The 20,313-nt window shown below is 42.9% G+C and overlaps 1 protein-coding gene across 1 annotated transcript in view; it reads right to left on the reverse strand.

Annotated features, from left to right (window-relative positions):
- Window positions 1-291: 291 nt before the first annotated feature.
- Window positions 292-20,313, reverse strand: part of OCA2 (OCA2 melanosomal transmembrane protein) — a 283,390-nt gene continuing 263,368 nt past the window's right edge. The window contains exons 22-23 of the mRNA XM_068968987.1: window positions 1,341-1,434; window positions 292-376 (exon numbers count right to left, since the gene is read on the reverse strand). Coding sequence (XP_068825088.1) covers window positions 292-376; window positions 1,341-1,434 — 179 coding nt within the window. The remainder of the gene's footprint in view (window positions 377-1,340; window positions 1,435-20,313) is intronic.

The following is a 20,313-nucleotide window of genomic DNA, read 5'->3' on the forward strand; positions in this document are numbered from 1 at the left end:
TCAGAAGAAGTGACATTTAAACAATACAAGCCTTTTGTGTCTTTTCCTATAGAACAGAGCAAGATATATATTGAAATATACACATTTTCCTATAGTAGAATCTTGGGTAAGTTATCTCATATTTATCAGTTTGCCAGCTTCACTCAAATAAGAATGTGGATAGCAAAGGTCTCCATTCCAGAGCACCCCCATGGTAAGCACCTTTTTTTCTCCAAAGAGTGGTTTTGCGGCAGTTTTCTACTGACATTGATGATGGATCTTTTCCCTTAGTCTTCATACATTGTATATCTACTAATTCCATCCCATCACGATATGAGCAACAAGGAGGTAACACATCCCAACCATGCAGGAGACAACCATCATTGGAAAGCCCAGCCTGAAACACAGAGAAGTGGATTATGGTATCTGGTGTCTGGAGAGTACTGAATTTATAATTCAGTGAGATCTGAATTTATAATTATGTTACTGCAAAAGAATGTGGCCTTAAGAGCTGTATATATCCATAAAGGTAATTGTCTCTTATTTCTAGAAATCCAAAGTTGGGTTCAGCCTAGACGATGTGGATGCATGCCTCCATGAGATAGCCACCACTGTATTCCCCAAATAAATTTCAGTTCATTTTGGCAGCACTATTTTACAGGCACCACCAATGACTATTTTACCCAGTTCCTGCATCTAAATTGCAGTGGTGCCATTAAAAAACAAGCGTGCAATGGCTGGGGCCCCAGAGAAAGCCCAGCTCCCTCAGAGCAGATTCTCCTTTGCAGGAGCTGGCATCAGCTGCACTCCCCCATCCAGGGACTCCTCTCTGTGCTATACTTCTGAGAGGCACCTGCTCCCAGGCTGCCCCCAGTCTTCAATATTCCTGGATCCTTTCTACCATGAATTTTTTCACTAGGTAATACCATGCAGGATGTCAAACTCTCATTATGCACCCTCATCCTGGACAGTCAAGGCACAAATCCCCATTGGAATGTTCAAAGCATCATAAAATACCAATGTCTTGCTGATTATTAAAACATACTTATATTAAATATGTGTGGCTTATTTTTAATGATTTAAGCTTAGGAACTAATAAATTTAGACTATATAGAAAATTTATTTTTTTATTGTGTGTAAGTTTTATTTTTCCTGTTTTATATCTTTTTATTTTTTAATATACATTTATTTATTTTAATTGGAGGTTAATTACTTTACAATATTGTATTGGTTTTGCCATACATCAACATGAATCTGCCACAGGTATACACGTGTTCCCCATCCTGAACCCCACTCCCTCTTCCGTCCCTGTACCATCCCTCTGGGTCGTCCCAGTGCATCAGCCCCAATTTTTTAAGTACCTGAAAAATTCCATGAAAGAGAATCCATATCCATGCTTCTCTGCAATTCCTGCACAAACCACATTTGCTGATGCTCCAATCAGTGTCCCGTTACCTAGAATCAAAATTCAAAAAGTAAAATAAAATCTCAGTTCATCTTGGAGGTAGACTTCTATTCTCTTTTTTTCTGTAATACTTGAACCATCTCACAGGCTTTTGATTTGATGATTACAGTTCATTATGAAAGTGATTGCTTGTGCAAATATCTGCAGGGAACACAAAAAATACCAGCAAATAGAAGACAAATTCATTGCTTGCAAGTATTCGTTTTTGAATAGGGCTATTGTTGTTGGATGTGATAGGAAAGAAGAAATGCTAAGGAGAACTAGCAAGTCACCATGCTGTGGTGGCAGATATCTTTCAGAGGAAATGCAAGTAGATTCAACATGAGAAATGCAAGGAGGTTCTCATCTCAAATGAAAACCACCACCTTTAGGACTCCAGGTCAGGACATGTACCAGGAAATCCTTTGTGTGTATGGAAAGATGGATGCAAGCAACCAGGATAATATAATGCTTCGCTGGATGGGCCTTTTTGACAGAGTGCATGATCTTCAGGAAGACTAACGTGCACACATATACACAAGTGTGGCCTCAGTGAGGGATGTGACTCAAGCCTGACACCCAACAGAGAGATGGTATCACGGAAGGGTAGAATCTACTGGGTGAAGCCTTTTGGGATCTTTTATCCACTAACCACAGAGGTCAGTGTTTGGGGATGGGTGCAGAACCCAGGCTTAGCCAAGTTAGTTTAGTTCTGGTATTGTGCATCGCTGAGGACTGAATTGTGAGACACAAATCTGCAACTGCCAACAGCCCTTATTGGCCTGAGGGATGACTTTTTAATACTGGACAGCAGAGCAGGAGGGTGAGGATCAAGAAAGCTGTGCCCCAAGGTGCTATGTTGGGCCAGAACTCCACACTGGAATACAGAGGATGGAGAGAAGTAAGGAATAAATAATAAGCTGTGTCACTTATGAGGTTTATCCTGCCCCCCTCCACTTAGTCCTTACACAGTCCTGAAATACATAGGCATCCAACACAACTACCAGATCCATAGGCAGGCAGGGCAAAGGCTAACAAAGTTTTACTTCACTCTTCCTGCTTTTATTCCATATAAGAGTTCAACCTAGTTTCCGTGAAAACTCCTAAAATAGCACACCACATCCATTTACATGCTTGCTCTAAGGATGAAATATATTTGACATGTCAGTAATATAAGGCTTTGGATCTTAGGAGCTTGAGAAAAATCTTCAGGGTCTCCTCAGAGCTCTGAACCCCACAAACCCAAGCCCCAGTCTGCTGTGCTCACTGTGTTTCTGATGGTCCGTTTCATGACAATCCTCCTGTTCCTCAGTGTAATTCAAAGTGTATGAACCCATCCAGAATTTTAGGAAGGGTGCAATAGAGGTGGGAGGTCAGGAGGGGCAAGCCCATCACCAAAGGGAGAGGGATAGCTGCCCCATAGCAGGGGAGGGCATGGCAGATCAACATTCAAACTGCTTGGGGAGGACAGATTTTAGAGTGGCAACAAAGGAGGCATAGACCCTGGTTGGTGGACAGTCCAGACTATAAGATGTTGCCTTGTTCCAGGCAGTAAAATGATGACACCCCCTAGCCCCATAGAGAAGCCTACACCTTAGTCCTCAGAACATGTGCTTATGTCATTATGTTACTATGTATGGCAAGAAGGTCTTTACAGAAGTATTTCAGGTTATAGATCTTGAGATGCGGGATTACTCTCAATTATCTGAGTGGGCACAACTGACTCACATGAACCCTTAAAAGTAGGAAACTTTCTCAAGCTAGAAGCAGAAGAGAAGCCTCAGAGGGAGAGTCATAGAGATCCTGGAGACTCCAGGGAGCTGTCCCAGAGGAGAGCTGGAGGAAGCCCAGGACAGAGAGTTTGAGAGATCCAAGGGGGTGGAAAAATTCCCACCATGAGACTTCCATATAACACTGCTGGTTCTGAGATTTAGGTCCAAGGGCCATAACCAGAGAGGCCTTTAGGAGCTAAGGTCAGCCTCAAGGGACAGCAAGCAAGGGACAGGATATTCAGTCTTACACCTCCAAGGAACTGGATTCTGCCAACAACCTGAATGAGTTTGGAAGCAGACCCATCCTAAAAGTCTGGATTTCAATCTCAATTCTGAGATCTGCCTCAGCTCCCACCTTCTCCCTACCCCAGACTTCCATTAGCTTCTTCCTAACTGCCTAACCCTAGGCAGGCTTTTCCTCTCACCCTAGCAAGTCATTCCACATGGAAATCAGCTCATATCCTTCAGAGCCTCACAGGGAGCCTGTTACCAAAGACACGGCACAATGTAGGAGATGTGCAGCAGGCTTGAGATCAGACAGGCAGAGAGAAAATGCTCAAGGGGCTGAGCACTGAGGTCTTCAGTGTTCCTATGAAGAAAGTGAGGCACAGAGAAGCAACATGCTGACATGCAAATGTTCCTCAGAGGGCCCTGCCAGCCTCCATCGCAGAGCACACACCTTAATAGCTGAGTAGCATCTGCTCTGCATCCCAAACATTGCTACTCCAGGATTTAATATTGAGAACTCTCCTTCTGGACAAAACAGAATTTCACACATAATTCAGGGTCACATTTAAGAACTTGAGTGAGCTCTAAAAAATAAAAAGCAACACTTTCTTTCTCTCATATTAAGGATTAATATTTGAAAAATACTCTTTTTGTATCAAAATGGTGGAGTAGAAGGACATGGAACTCACCTCCCCCAGCAAACACATCAAAAATACATCTACATGTAGAATGAATTTCACAGAAAACCAACTGAAAGCTAACATTAGATCTCTTATACAACCAAAGCAGCAGGAAAGATTCCCATGTAACTGAGCAGGACGGGGAAAAGGGTATTGGAATGAGTCTAGCACCTCTGGGAGGAAGTTGTGAAAGAGGAAAGGTCCACATAAGTGATCCCTCTCCCTGGGAACTCCCCCTTTCCTTCATAGAGGTCTTCTAGGACAGAGAGATGGACAGGAGGGGTATGAACTCTACTTGCAAGGAGTGCATGTGTATCAGCTGCTGTACATGTATCAGTTGCTACCTCATGCCACTTCCCACCCCAAACAGGCACTGGACAGGGTTTCTAATGTGCCCTGCCCAGCTAGGCAATGAAACACAGGCTTCAGTGGAAGGTCCCTGAGAGAGAATATGGTCTAGTTCCAGAGGGCTTGGAGTGTAGTCCAGGCCAAAACTCAGAGCCCATCATTAGCACACACAGAGCTGGGCATAAGTCTGCCATAGAAGCACCACCATTAGCACATGCAGGTGAGAGCATAAGTGCCCACAGGAACATTACTGTCAGCACGCTCACAGCACTTCACAGTTCCAGTGTTGGCAGCCTTGTGACCTTGACCATGGGAAATTTGGTAGCGGTAGACTGTTGATGCATAAACCAGCTGTTTGGTGGCATCACAGAATCACTTATCTACCATAGAGAGTCCCTAGGATGTGGTACAAAGTAATTCCTTTCCCAGTGAGAGCCCTTCAGCTCCGCCCACATCCAATGCAGCTTAGAGCTAGATCTGGAATAGACAAGTCCTGGAGAGTCCTACCACAGAGGCAGCCTAGGCCCCAGGGGGAAGACCAGCAGTCACAAAACCTTGCCCCCAAGCAACAGCCTACCAAGAGGTCTGGGATGAATACAACAAAGAAAGAGACACAACCTTGGGCTGCTTCTGGCAGAATTGCAAATGGCTGCACGAGTAGTATATAGACCTGATGTGCACATACAGGGCTCACTTCCTTCATGCTCACGTCCTTAGGAATAGAGCACACACTTCAGGGCAATAAAGCCACATGGAACATAACTCTCAGTGCTTCTACTCCACCTGGAAAACAGACCCTCTTCCATGGAAATAACTTCCATGGAACAGAATACAGAAAAATGAATGAAAAGAAATGAGGACACAACATTGTTTGTTTGGTGCATTTCACCAACGTTTGAATAATAGGGATCCCAGAAGACAAAGATAAAGAGAAAGGGCCTAAGAAAATATTGAAGAAATTAGAGTCCAAATATTCCATACAATGTGAAAGGAAACCACACAAGACCAGGAAATGAAGATACAGGATAAATCCAAGGAGGAACATACCAGAACACATATTAATTAAACTCAGAAAAACTAAGGGAAAAACCTACAACCCTAGAATATTCTACCCAGAAAAGTTATTATTCAAATTCAAGGGAGAAATAAAAAACTTTAAAGACAAGCAGAAGCCAAGAGAATTCAGCACCACCAAGCAAAGGAGCTTCTCTAGGCAGGGGAAAAAAAGCCACAACTAGAAACAAGAAATCACAAATAGGAAAGCTCACTAGTAAAAGCAAAAAGCTGGAAATCAGCCATACACAAATATAATATCAAAACCAAGAACTATGAAAAGAGTACAAATATAAGAAATGGGAATTGCATTTAAAAATAAGAAACCAGTAACTATATATATATAACATATACACACACACATATGTATGTATCAGTCAGTCAGTTCAGTTGTTCTGCTGCTGCTGCTAAGTCACTTCAGTCGTGTCTGACTCTGTGCGACCCCAGAGATGGCAGCCTACCAAGCTCTTCTGTCCCTGGGATTCTCCAGGCAAGAACACCAGAGTGGGTTGCCATTTCCTTCTCCAATACATGAGAGTGAAATGTGAAAGTGAAGTTGCTCAGTCGTGTCTGACTTCGCAATCCCATGGACTGCAGCCCACCAGGCTCCTCCATCCATGGGATTTTCCAAGCAAGAATACTGGAGTGGGGTGCCATTGCCTCATCTCCAACTCTTTGTGATCCCAAGGCTTTCCTGTCTATCACCAACTCCCAGACCTTGCTCAAATGCATGTCCATCGAGTCGGTGGTACCACTGAATCATCTCATCCTCTGTTGTATCCTTCTCCTCCCACCTTCAATCTCCCCCAGTATCAGGGTCTTTTCCATTGAGTGAGTTCTTGGCATCAGGTGGCCCAAGTATTGGAGTTTCAGCTTCAGCATCAGTCTCTCCAATGTATATTCATGTCTGATTTTCTTTAAGCATGACTAGTTTGATCTCCTTGCAGTCCAAGGGACTCTCAAGAGTCTTCTGCAGCACCACAGTTCAAAAGCATCAATTCTTTGTCCATCAGCTTTGTTTATGGTACCACTCTCACATCCATACATGACTACTGGAAAAACCATAGCTTTGACTAGGCTGACCTTTGTCAGCAAAGTAATGTCTCTGCTTTTTAATATACTGTCTAGGTTGGTCATAGCTTTTCTTTCAAGAAGCAAGCATCTTTTAATTTCAGGCTGCAGTGACCATCTGCAGTGATTTTGGAGCCCAAAGAAATAGTCTCTCACTGTTTCCATTGTTTCCCCATCTATTTGCCATGCAGTGATGGGACCAGATGCCATGATCTTTGTTTTCTGAATGTTGAGTTTTAAGCCAGCTTTCTTTCTCTTCTTTCACTTTCATCAATAGGCTATTCAGTTCCTCTTTGCTTTCTGCCGTAAGGGTATTGTCAACTGCATATCTGAGGTTATTGATATTTCTCCCTGCAAACTTGATTCCAACTTGTGCTTCATCCAGTCTGGCATTTCATGTGATGTACTCTGCATGTGAGTTAAATAAGCAGGGTGACACTATACAGCCTTGATTCACTCCTTTCCCAATTTGGAACCAATCTCTGTGTGTGTGTGTGTGTGTGTGTGTGTGTGTGTGTGTGTGTGTGTGTGTGTAGAGAGAGAGAGAGAGAAAAAAGAATGAAAAGAAATGAGTACATATGAGTATACACATACTGCTATAGCAAAATCTTACAGGAAATGCAAACAAAAAACTATGGTAGAAACACATACATAAAGGAAAAAGCAATTCTAAAGATGATCATCAAACCACAAGAAAAAAGAATAAAAAAGGAACAGAAGAAAAAAAACTTACAAAAACAAACCAAAAACCATTGCGAAAATAACAATAGGAACATAGATATTGATAATTACCATAAGTGTAAATGGATTAAATGCTCCAACCAAAAGACTGTCTAAAGGGATATAACAAAGACTATTATATAGGCTATCTACAAGAGACACACTTCAGGCCTATGGAAACAGATTGAAAGTGAGGGGATGGAAAAAGATATTCCAGGCAAATGGAAATCAAAAGAAGGTTGGAATACCAATACTCGTATCAGAAAAACAAAATAGACTTTAAAATAAAGACTGTTACAAGAGACAGGGAAGACACATATAATCATTATGGAATCAATCCAGGAAGATGATAAAACAGTGGGAAATATATATGCACACAACACAGGAGCACATCTATAGATAAGGCAAACACTCATATGTGAAACTCAAATCCCCCACTATTACTGTGTTACTGTCAATTTCCTCTTTTATGATTGTTGCTGCTGCTGCTGCTGCTGCTGCTAAGTCGCTTCCGTCGTGTCTGACTCTGTGTGACCCCATAGACAGCAGCCCACCAGACTCGCATTTCCTCCTCCAGGGGATCTTCCCAACCCAGGGATCGAACCTGGGTCTCCTGTACTGCAGGAAGATTTTTTACTGGCTGAGCTACGAGCGAAGCCCCAATACATATGTTATTAAGCTACAAATGGATTATTAAAGAAATCAACCAACTCAGCTATACGTCAATAAAAAAAATTTTTTTAAGCTAAAAAAAGACGGGGCAGAGAAGATGGCAGAGATTGCCTGGTCTCCACAAATATATATTAAAAAAAATAAAAATATGGAACAACGCCTACAGAGCAACTTCTCAATGACCACAGAAGACCCCGGGCCTCCAAAAAGGCAAGCTAATTTCCCTGAAATGAGGTAGGATGAAAGAAACACATTTAAAAAAGAAAGATAGAGGACTTCAGGAGTTTGTGCTCATAGGGAGGGAAGGCGTCATGAAGGAGGAGAAGTTTCCACACACTAGGAAATCCCCTTTCAGATGGGACCAAGGGGGAGCTGTGGAACCTCAGAGTGCCATTCAACAGTGGGGCTCAGAAGGCAAAACACACAGAAAGCTGCCCAACAGAGCTCAGCCCATAAGCAGCTCACGAGCCTCAGCCCAGACCAGAGGGTGGGGACGGGGAGTCAGGATGAGTGGCTAGCAAGCTTGCCCTGCAGCAGAGGGTGGGTCCAGGGCCAGAGGCTGCAGTGAAGATCCCAGGAAGAGGTAGGGGGCTAGCGGCTATGAGGAGGCACTGAGAGGGCTACTAAAACAAGGCTGAGGAAATAGACATGACTACCATTGCCAAAGCCAGGAGGGGTGCTAGAGGCAGACAAAACACTATGGATGTGGTCCTGATCCCACATGTTTCAGCTACCTCCAGGCTATGAGCAGGTACAGGTTACGGCCCGCAACTTGCTGGGAGCTTTAACAGCTTTCTTTCTTTCTAGGGAACCACAAACTGTGCCCCTTTCCTATGGAAGAACTCACAATCTATCTTAGACTGTTAACAACACCCAACAGGGCACAGCAGCCACTCTCCAGCACAACACATAATGTGGCTGTCATATCCTCCCCTTTCTCCAGCCCAAGTGAGTGAATGAGTCCTAATGAGCCTTGATCTTTGCCCCCTCATGTCCAGGTGGGGAACAGACTGGGGACTCCAGGGGCAACTGTGAACATTAGGAGCAACTACAAGCTGGAATAAGGCCATATCTGAGATTGAATTAAACCCATGCTGCCCAAAACAGGTCAAAAGGCCTTTCTAGAAACATTAGAGGACTTGGTATAAGCCTTTCTGGGTGTCCTTGGCTGCTGAGTGTTGCCCTCACCAAGAGTATTGGAAACTTGTCTTTTGTGCAGTGTGGCTTGTGAGGTCTTAGAGTTTCAATATGAGCCTGAACCCCTGAGATGAGAGACCCAATTCTAATCCCACCAGAGAACTCATTACCTCAGGGAACATTCATAGATGAGGGTCCTCCCAACGGCCTCCATCTCAACACCAAAACCAAGCCCACTCAAAGGCCAGCAAGCACCAGTGCCCAGATACCCCACACAATCCTTCAATAAAACAGAAACACAACACTGCACACTAGCAGACAGGCTGCCCAAAGCCATATCTAACCCATAGACACCCCAAAACCTACTACTCGACACAGTGCTGCCCTTCAGAAATAGAAGATCCATCTCCATCAATGAGAACAGATCATCAAAACAGAAAATTAATAAGGAAACACAAACATTAAATGAAACATAAGACCAAATGGACCTAATTGATTACTTCAGGACTTTTCATCCAAATACAGAAGAATACACTTCCTTCTAAAGTGCAGATGGAACATTCTCCAGGATAGATCACATCTTGGGTCACAAATCAAGCCTCAGTAAACTTAAGAAAATTGAAATCATATCAAGCATTTTTTCTGACCAAGATGCTGTGAAACTAGGTATCAAATACAGGGGGGAGGGGGAACTGTAAAAAACACAAACAAATCGAGATTAAACAATACATTTACACTTAATGAATAGGTTACTGAAGAAATAAGAAAATTTTTTAAATTCCTGGAAATAAGTGACAACAAAAGCACGACAATCCAAAATCTATGAGATTCAGCAAAAGCAGTTCTAAGAGGGAAGTTTATAGCAATACTATCCTACCACAAGAAACAAGAAAACATCACATAGCTGCTAGAACAACAACAAAGAAATCCCAAAAACCTTAGTGGAAAGAAAGAGATCATAAAGATCAGAGCAGAAATAAATGAAAAAGAAAGGAAGGAAACAATAGTAAAGATTAATAAAACTAAAAGCTGGTTCTATGAGAAGATAAACAAATTTGACAAACCAATAGCCAGATTCATCAAGCAAAAACGGGAGAAAGCCAAATCAACAAGATTAGGAATGGAAAAGCAGCAGTTACAACAGAAAATGCAAAAATACAAAGGACCATAAGAGACTACTATGAACAACTATATGCTAATAAAATGGAAAACAGAGAAAATGGACAGATTCTTAGAAAAGTTCAACTTTCCATGAGTAAATCAGGAAGAAACAGAAATTATGAAAAGCGAATTACAAACAATCAAATCAAAACTGTGACTAAAAAAAATCTCCCCAAAACAAAAGTCCAGGCCCAGATGGCTTCAAAGGTGAATTCTTTCAAACATTTAGAGAAGAGCTAATACCTATCCTTCTTTTTTTATTTTTTATTTTTTTACTTTACAATACTGTATTGGTTTTGCCATACATCAACATGAATTTGCCACAGGTGTACATTAAGTTCCCACTCCTGAACCCCCTTCCCACCTCCCTCCCCATACCATCCCTCTGCGTTATCCCAGTACACCAACCCCAAGCATCTTGTATCCTGCATCAAGCCTAGACTGGCGATTCGTTTCTTATATGATATTATATATGTTTCAATGCCATTCTCCCAAATCACCCCACCCTCTCCCTCTCCTACAGAGTCAAAAAGTCTGTTCTGTACATCTGCGTCTCTTTTGCTGTCTCGCATACAGGGTTATCATTACCATCTTTCTAAATTCCATATATATATATGTGTGTGTTAGTATACTGTATTGGTGTTTTTTCTTTCTGGCTTACTTCACTTTGTATAATCGGCTCCAGTTTCATCCACCTCATTAGAACTGATTCAAATGTGATGGCTGAGTAATACTCCATTGTGCATATGTACCACAGCTTTCTTATCCATTCATCTGCTGATGGACATCTAGGTTGCTTCCATGTCCTGGCTATTATAAACAGTCCTGCGATGAACATTGGGATACATGTGTCTCTTTCAATTATAGTTTCCTTGGTGTGTATGCCCAGCAGTGGGTTTGCTGGGTCATAAGGCAGTTCTATTTCCAGTTTTTTAAGGAATCTCCACACTGTTCTCCATAGTGGCTGTACTAGTTTGCATTCCCACCAACAGTGTAAGAGAGTTCCCTTTTCTCCACACCCTCTCCAGCATTTATTGCTTGTAGACTTTTGCATTGCAGCCATTCTGACTGGTGTGAAATGGTACCTCATTGTGGGCTTGATTTGCAGTTCTCTGATAATGAGTGATGTTGAGCATCTTTTCATGTGTTTGTTAGCCATCTGTATGTCTTATTTGGAGAAATGTCTATTTAGGTCTTTGGCCCACTTTTTGATTGGGTGTCCTTCTAAAACTCTCCCAAAAGAACAGAAGAGGAGAGAACACTTCCAAACTAATTCTACAAGTTATCACCCTTATTCCAAAGACATCACACACACACACAAAAAAATTACAGGCCAATATCACTAATGAAAATGATGCAAAAATCCTCATCAAAACTCCAGCAAACAATTTTAATGTGTTCATTAAAAAGATCATGTAGTCTGATCAAGTCAGGTTTATTCCAGGGATGCAAGGATTCTTCAATATATGCAAGTTGATCGATGCCATTATTAAAAATTTAAACATAAGAGCCATATGATTATTTCAATAGATTCTGAGAAAGCCTTTTACAAAATTAAACACCCATTTATAATAAAACTCTCCAGAAAGTAGGCATAGAAGGAATATACCTAAACATAATAAAAGCCATTGAAGACAAACCCAGAGCAAACATTATCCTCAATAGCAAAAATTTGAAAACATTTCCTCTAAAATCAGGAAGAAGATAGGGGTGCCCTCTCTCACCACTGTTCAGTTCAGTTGCTCAGTCGTGTCCGACTCTTTGCGACTCCATGAATCACAGCACACCAAGCCTCCCAGTCCATCACCAACTCCCAGAGTTCACTCAGACTTGCGTTCATCAAGTCAGTGATTCCATCCAGCCATCTCATCCTCTGTCGTCCCCTTCTCCACCTGCCCCCAATCTCTCCCAGCATCAAAATCGTTTCCACTGAATAAATCCTTTGCATGAGGTGGACAAAGTACTGGAGTTTCAGCTTTAGCATCATTCCTTCCAAAGAAATCCCAGGGTTGATCTCCTTCAGAATGGACTGGTTGGATCTCCTTGCAGTCCAAGGGACTCTCAAGAGTCTTCTCCAACACCACACTTCAAAAGCATCAATTCTTCGGCACTCAGCCTTCTTCATAGTCCAACTCTCACATCCATACATGACTACAGGAAAAACAATAGCCTTGACTAGACGGACCTTAGTCAGCAAAGTAATGTCTCTGCTTTTGAATATACTATCTAGGTTGGTCATAACTTTTCTTCAAAGGAGTAAGCGTCTTTTAATTACATGGCTGCAGTCACCATCTGCAGTGATTTGGGAGCCCAAAAAAATAAAGTCTGACACTGTTTCTACTGTTTCTCCATCTATTTCCCATGGAGTGATGGGACCAGATGCCATGATCTTCATTTTCTGAATGTTGAGCTTCAAGCCAACTATTTCGCTCTGCTCTTCCAATTTCATCAAGAGGCTTTTTAGCTCCTCTTCACTTTCTGCCATAAGGGTGGTGTCATCTGCATATCTGAGGTTATTGATATTTCTCCCAGCAATCTTGATTCCAGCTTGTGTTTCTTCCAGTCCAGCGTTTCTCATGATGTACTCTGCATAGAAGTTAAATAAGCAGGGTGACAATATACAGCCTTGACGTACTCCTTTTCCTATTTGGAACCAGTCTGCTGTTCCATGTTCAGTTCTAACTGTTGCTTCCTGACCTGCATACAGATTTCTCAAGAGGCGGGTTAGGTGGTCTGGTATTCCCATCTCTTTCAGAATTTTCCACACTTTATTGTGATCCACACAGTCAAAGGCTTTGGCATAGTCAATAAAGCAGAAATAGATGTTTTTCTGGAACTCTCTTGCTTTTTCCATGATCCAGCAGATGTTGGCAATTTGATCTCTGGTTCCTCTGCCTTTTCTAAAACCAGTTTGAACATCAGGAAGTTCACAGTTCACTTATTGCTGAAGCCTGGCTTGGAGAATTTTGAGCATTACTTTACTAGCATGTGGGATGAGTGCAATTGTGGGGTAGTCTGAGCATTCTTTGGCATTGTCTTTCTTTGGGATTGGAATGACAACTGACCTTTTCCAGTCCTGTGGCCACTGCTGAGTTTTCCAAATGTGCTGGCATATTAAGTGCAGCACTTTCACAGCATCATCTTTCAGGATTTGAAATAGCTCTACTGGAAATCCATCACCTCCTCTAGCTTTGTTCATAGTGATACTTTCTGAGGCCCACTCTACTTCACATTCCAAGATGTCTGGCTCTAGATTAGTGATCACACCATCGTGATTATCCAGGACGTGAAGATCCTTTTTGTACATTCAGCGGCGGCTGGCGCACTAAGCGCAGCTGGCGGCGCAGGCGGTGGTGGCTGGCGCACTAAGCGCAGGCGGCGGCGCAGGCAGCGGTGGCTGGCGCACTAAGCGCAGGTAGGGGTGGCTGGCGCACTAAGCCCGGCCAAGAGCTACCCCAGGTCCAAGGTAGGGGCAGTGGCCTAGAGTGCCAGGCTGTGACAGCACAGGAATGGCCAAGAGGAGCTACCCCGCGTCCGAGGTCTGGGGCGCCGAGAGAAGCTACCTGACGCCCAAGGTCAGGGGCGATGGCCGGGAGGAGATACCCCACATCCAAGGCCAGGGACGGCAGCCGGGAGGAGCTACACTGCGTCCGAGGTCAGGGGTGACGGCCGAGAGGAGCCACCCTGCGTCCGAGGCCAGGGTCAGAGGCCGAGAGGAGCTACCCCGCGTCCGAGGCCAGGGGCAGAACCCGAGGCCAGGGGTGGAGGCTGGAAGGAGCAACCTGACGCCCGAGGCCAGGGCAGCGACCGGGAGGAGCAACCCCACTCTGAAGGAGTGGTGGCTGCCCGGGTGCAGGAGGGCCTAGAGAAGCCATCCCATGTTGAAGGTCAGCAAGGGTGGTGGGAGGCGATACCCCTCATCCAAGATAAGGAGCAGCGGCTATGCTTTGCTGGAGCAGCCATGAAGAGATACCCCACGCCCAAGGTAAGAGAAACCCAAGTAAGATGGTAGGTGTTGCAAGAGGGCATCAGAGGGCAGACACACTGAAATCATACTCACAGAAATCTAGTCAATCTAATCACACTAGGACCACAGCCTTGTCTAACTCAATGAAACTAAGCCATGCCCGCGGGGCATCCCAAGATGGGTGGGTCATGGTGGAGAGGTCTGACAGAATGTGGTCCACTGGAGAAGGGAATGGCAAGCCACTTTAGTATTCTTGCCTTGAGAACCCCATGACCAGTATAAAAAGCAAAATGATAAGATACTGAAAGAGGTACTCCCCAGGTCATTAGGTGCCCAATATGCTACTGGAGGTCAGTGGAGAAATAACTCCAGAAAGAATGAAGGAATGGAGCCAAAGCAAAAACAATACCCAGCTGTGGATGTGACTGGTGATAGAAGCAAGGTCCAATGCTGTAAAGAGCAATATTGCATAGGAACCTGGAATGTCAGGTCCATGAATCAAGGCAAATTGGAAGTGGTCAAACAGGAGATGGCAAGAGTGAGCGTGGGCATTCTAGGAATCAGCAAACTAAAATGGACTGGAATGGCTGGATGTAACTCAGATGACCATTATATCTACTACTGCGGGCAGGAATCCCTCAGAAGAAATGCAGTAGCCATCATGGTCAACAGAAGAGTCTGAAATGCAGTACTTGGATGCAATCTCAAAAATGACAGAATGATCTCTGTTCATTTCCAAGGCAAACTATTCAATATCACAGTAATCCAAGTCTATCCCCCAACCAGTAACACTGAAGAAGCTGAAGTTGAACTGTTCTGTGAAGACCTACAAGACCTTTTAGAACTAACACCCAAAAAAGATGTCCTTTTCATTATAGGGGACTGGAATGCAAAAGTAGGAAGTCAAGAAACGCCTGGAGTAACAGGCAAATTTGGCCTTGGAATGGGGAATGAAGCAGGGCAAAGACTAATAGAGTTTTGCCAAGATAATGCACTGGTCATAGCAAACACCCTCTTCCAACAACACAAGAGAAGACTCTACACATGGACATCACCAGATGGTCAACAGTGAAATCAGATTGATTATACTCTTTGCAGCAAAAGATGGAGAAGCTCTATACATTCAGCAAAAACAAGACCAGGAGCTGACTGTGGCTCAGACCATGAACTCCTTATTACCAAATTCAGACTGAAATTGAAGAAAGTAGGGAAAACCGCTAGACCATTCAGATATGACCTAAATCAAATCCCTTATGATTATACAGTGGAAGTGAGAAATAGATTTAAGGGCCTAGATCTGATAGATAGAGTGCCTGATGAACTCTGGAATGAGGTTCGTGACATTGTACAGGAGACAGGGATCAAGACCATCCCCATGGAAAAGAAATGCAAAAAAGCAAAATGGCTTTCTGGGGAGGCCTTACAAATAGCTGTGAAAAGAAGAGAGGTGAAAAGCAAAGGAGAAAAGGAAAGATATAAGCATCCAAATGCAGAGTTCCAAAGAATAGCAAGAAGAGATAAGAAACCCTTCTTTAGCGATCAATGCAAAGAAATAGAGGAAAACAACAGAATGGGAAAGACTAGAGATCTCTTCATGCAAAAGAAGAGATACCAAGGGAACATTTCATGCAAAGATGGGATCAATAAAGGACAGAGATGGTATGGACCTAACAGAAGCAGAAGATATTAAGAAGAGGTGGCAAGAATACACAGAAGAACTGTACAAAAAATGATCTCTCACCACTACTATTCAAAATAATTCTGGAGGTCCTAGCCACAGCAATTAGAGAAGAAAAGGAAATGAAAGGAATCCAGATTGGAAAAGAAGTAAAACTTTCACTTTTGCAGATGACATGATCCTCTACATAGAAAGCCGTAAAGAAGCCTCCAAAAATTACTAGAGCTAAGCAATGAATATAGTAAAGTCACAGGATGCTCAGAGGTTAAAGCATCTGCCTTCAAGGCGAGAGACCAGGGTTCGATTCCTGGGTCAGGAAGATCCCATAGAGAAGGAAATGGCAACCCACTCCAGTATTCTTGCCTGGAGAATCCCATGGAAGGAGGAACCTTGCCGGGAGCCAGTGTGAGGAATCCCGCCCGTGACAAGGTCATGAGGAAGGAAGCTGACATACGCAAGGCGTGCTCAGACTTCAGGGACCCCTCTGGAAATTCCTAAGCATGTACCCCAACAAAAATCTGCCGGCTTTTGTGCTCTGCTTTTCCACTCTTCTGACATTCTCTGGAAAAAGTCAATTCAGGGCTTTAGTCTTCTGCATTTGAAAGAGTGTTTCAATCCAAATACCCCTCTGATGGCTTTCTAACCTGCCTGCAGGACTCGTACAGCTGCGCATGTGATTGTTTGAGGCCTCCTGACCACAGGAGGCACAGGAAGCTTAAAACATCCTAGGAATGTAGGAGCTTCCGAAGAGTCAAAATCTTTAGAATAGGACTGATTAAAAGTTTCATTTGTTGAGTCAATGCTTGCTGCCAAATTTTCATATCCTTTGTTTTTAGATATAGTTGGTATATAAAAAAAACAAGTAGTAGACCTGGTATTAGCAACATTAGATCTTTGAGTTAAGTACCTTCTTTGTTATAACCCACTGTGCCTTTGTTCTATAGAGATGTAACTTTAGCGCTTTTAAGGAGATGCAGATTAAAGAAAAACACTTCAGGAGAAACAAAATTAACATTCATTAAGGAAGAGAGCCAAAAAGTGTTAACAAGCCTCTTGGCCAGAAGATAATGTAAATCACCTGAGACCTTTTGTATACAAAATGATGTATAGAAAGAGTCTGGGCTGCGAACACTACATAATTTTGTGTTGCCCATTGATCTCCATGTTTTATCAAAAGTATAAAAGGCCTTCTGAACAATAAAGGACCAGACCAGCTTCTCGGACCAGTTTCTCGGACCAGCTTCTCGGACTAGTCTCGGCCTGGTTTCTTGGGAATCTGGCCCCCCCCGTGTCTCTCTCTCTCTCATTTTCTCTCCCTTTCCCTCTCTCTGCTCTTTACTTTAATTTTAGGCTGAAGTTTCATCTGGGGCGCAGAGGCTCGCCAGGTCTACTTACTTGCCGTGGTTGTTAAGACCCGCGCGAAAGGGAGCTTAAGGCGAGGCACCCTTAGATATTCAAGCGGGCGCCGGTGGCCCAACGTAGATGGTGCAAATTCCTTGTCTGGAATTTTATTGGTCTTCCGCGTAAACCAAGCTATTCAGCCCTCTTCCTCCACTTAATCTTCCTACTACACTATAGTTTCTTAATCTAATCTTATATTAATAAATAAACGAGTTTTTCCATGCCAACGCCGTCCACCCTTCGAATTCCCTGGATCCACCGGGGCTGGACCCCGGCAGAACCTGGTGGGGTACAGTCCATGGGGTCGCAGAGTCAGACACGACTGAGCGACTTCACTTCACTTCACTTCACAGGATATAAATTTAACACAGAGAAATTCCTTGCATTCCTATACACTTACAATGAAAGATCAGAAAAGGAAATTAAGTAAACAATCCTATCCACCACTGCAATGAAAAAAATAAAGTACTTAGGAATACATTTACCTAAAGACACAAAAGGCCTGTATATAGAAAATTACAAAACATTGATGAAAGAAACCTAAGATTAAAGATGGAAAAATATACCATATTCTTGGATTGGAAAAGCCAATATAGTGAAAACGAGTATACTACTCAAAGCAATCTATTGGTTCAATATAATCCCTATCAAACTACCAACAGTATTTTTCACAGAACTAGAACAAATAATTTCACAATTTGTATGGAAATACAATGCAGAAGGCAATGGCACCCCACTCCAGTACTCTTGTCTGGAAAATCCCATGGATGAAAAAGCCTGGTAGGCTACAGTCCATGCGGTCGCTAAGAGTCGGACACGACTGAGCGACCTCACTTTCACTTTTCATTTTCATGCATTGGAGAAGGAAATGGCAACCCACTCCAGTGTTCTTGCCTGGAGAATCCCAGGGACAGCAGAGCCTGGTGGGCTGCCGTCTATGGGGTCGCACAGAGTCGGACACAACTGAGGCGACTTAGCAGCAGCAGTAGCAGCAGCATGGAAACACAAAAGGCCCCAAATAGCCAAAACAATTTTGAGAAAGAAGAATGGAACTGGAGGAATCAATCTTCCCAACTTCAGATTGTACTACAAAGCTACAGTCATCAAGATAGTATGGTATTGGCACAAAGACAAAGATATAGATAAATTGAACAAAATAGAAAGTCTGGAGATAAATCCATACATCTATATACACCTTATCTTTGACAAAGAAGGGAAAAAATATACAATGGAGAAAAGACAGTCTCTTCAACAAGTGGTGCTGGGAAAACTGGTCAACTACATGTGAAAGAATGAAACTAAAACACTTCCTATCACCATACAGAAAAATAAACTCAAAATGGATAAAGACTTAAATGTAAGACCAGAAATTGTAAAATTATTTGAATAAAACATAGGCAGAACACACTCTGACACAAATCACAGCAAGGTCCTGTATGACCCACCTCCCAGCATAATGGAAATAAAAACAAATATAACAAATGGGACCTAATCAAACTTAAAAGTGTTTGCAGAATGAAGGAACTATAAGCAAGGTGAAAAGGCAGCCTTCATAATAGGAAAAAACAAAGCAAATGAAACAACTGACAAGGAATTTATCCAAAATATACATGGAGCTCATGCAACTCAATACCAGAAAACAAACAATCCAATTAAAAAGTGGGCAAAAAACCTAAACAGATATTTCTCCAAAGACCACATATAGATGGCTAATAAACACATGAAAAGATGCTCAACATCACTCATTATCAGAGAAATGCAAATCTAAACCACAATGGGGTATCATCTCACAATGGTCAGAAACGACCTTCATCAAAAAGTCTACAAACAATAAATGGAGAGGATGTGGAGAAAAGGGAACCCTTTTGCACTGTTTGTTGGTAGGCAAACTTTTACCACCACTATGGAGAAAACTGTGGAGATTCCTTAAAAAACTGAGAATACAACCATCCTATGACCCCAAAATGCCACACTGAGGAAACCATACATTGAGGAAACCAGAATTGAAACAGATACATGTACCACAATGTTAATCGCAGCACTATTTACAATAGCGAGGACATGGAAGCAACCTAGATGTCCATCAGCAAATGAATGGATAAGGAAGTTGTGATACATATACACAACAGAATATTACTCAGCTATAAAAGGAATGCATTTGAGTCAGTTCTAATGAGGTGGATGAACCTAGAGCCTATTATACAGAGTGAAGTAAGTGAGAAAGAGGAAGACAACTGATGTATATTAATCTATATATAGGAATCTAGGAGCTATCCCACGTTGAAGGTAAGGAACGGCGGCGGTAAGGAGATACCCCGCATCCAAGGTAAGGAGCAGAGGCTGTGCTTTGCTGGAGCAGCCATGACGAGATACCCCACGCCCAAGGTAAGAGAAACCCAAGTAAGATGGTAGGTGTTGCAAGAGGGCATCAGAGGGCAGACACACTGAAATCATACTCACAGAAATCTAGTCAATCTAATCACACTAGGACCACAGCCTTGTCTAACTCAATGAAACCAAGCCATGCCTTGCAGGGCAACCAAAGATGGGCGGGTCATGGTGGAGAGGCCTGACAGAAGGTGGTCCACTGGAGAAGGGAATGGCAAGCCACTTTAGTATTCTTGCCTTGAGAACCCCATGACCAGTATGAAAAGACAAAATGATAGGATACTGAAAGAGGAACTCCCCAGGTCATTAGGTGCCCAATATGCTACTGGAGGTCAGTGGAGAAATAACTCCAGAAAGAATGAAGGGATGGAGCCAAAGCAAAAACAATACCCAGCTGTGGATGTGACTGGTGATAGAAGCAAGGTCCAATGCTGTAAAGAGCAATATTGCATAGGAACCTGGAATGTCAGGTCCATGAATCAAGGCAAATTGGAAGTGGTCAAACAAGAGATGGCAAGGGTGAACGTGGACATTCTAGGAATCAGCAAACTAAAATGGACTGGAATGGCTGGATGTAACTCAGATGACCATTATATCTACTACTGCGGGCAGGA

The sequence above is a fragment of the Capricornis sumatraensis genome, chromosome 3 (assembly GCF_032405125.1).
Source record: "Capricornis sumatraensis isolate serow.1 chromosome 3, serow.2, whole genome shotgun sequence".
NCBI classification, from domain to species: Eukaryota; Metazoa; Chordata; class Mammalia; order Artiodactyla; family Bovidae; genus Capricornis; species Capricornis sumatraensis.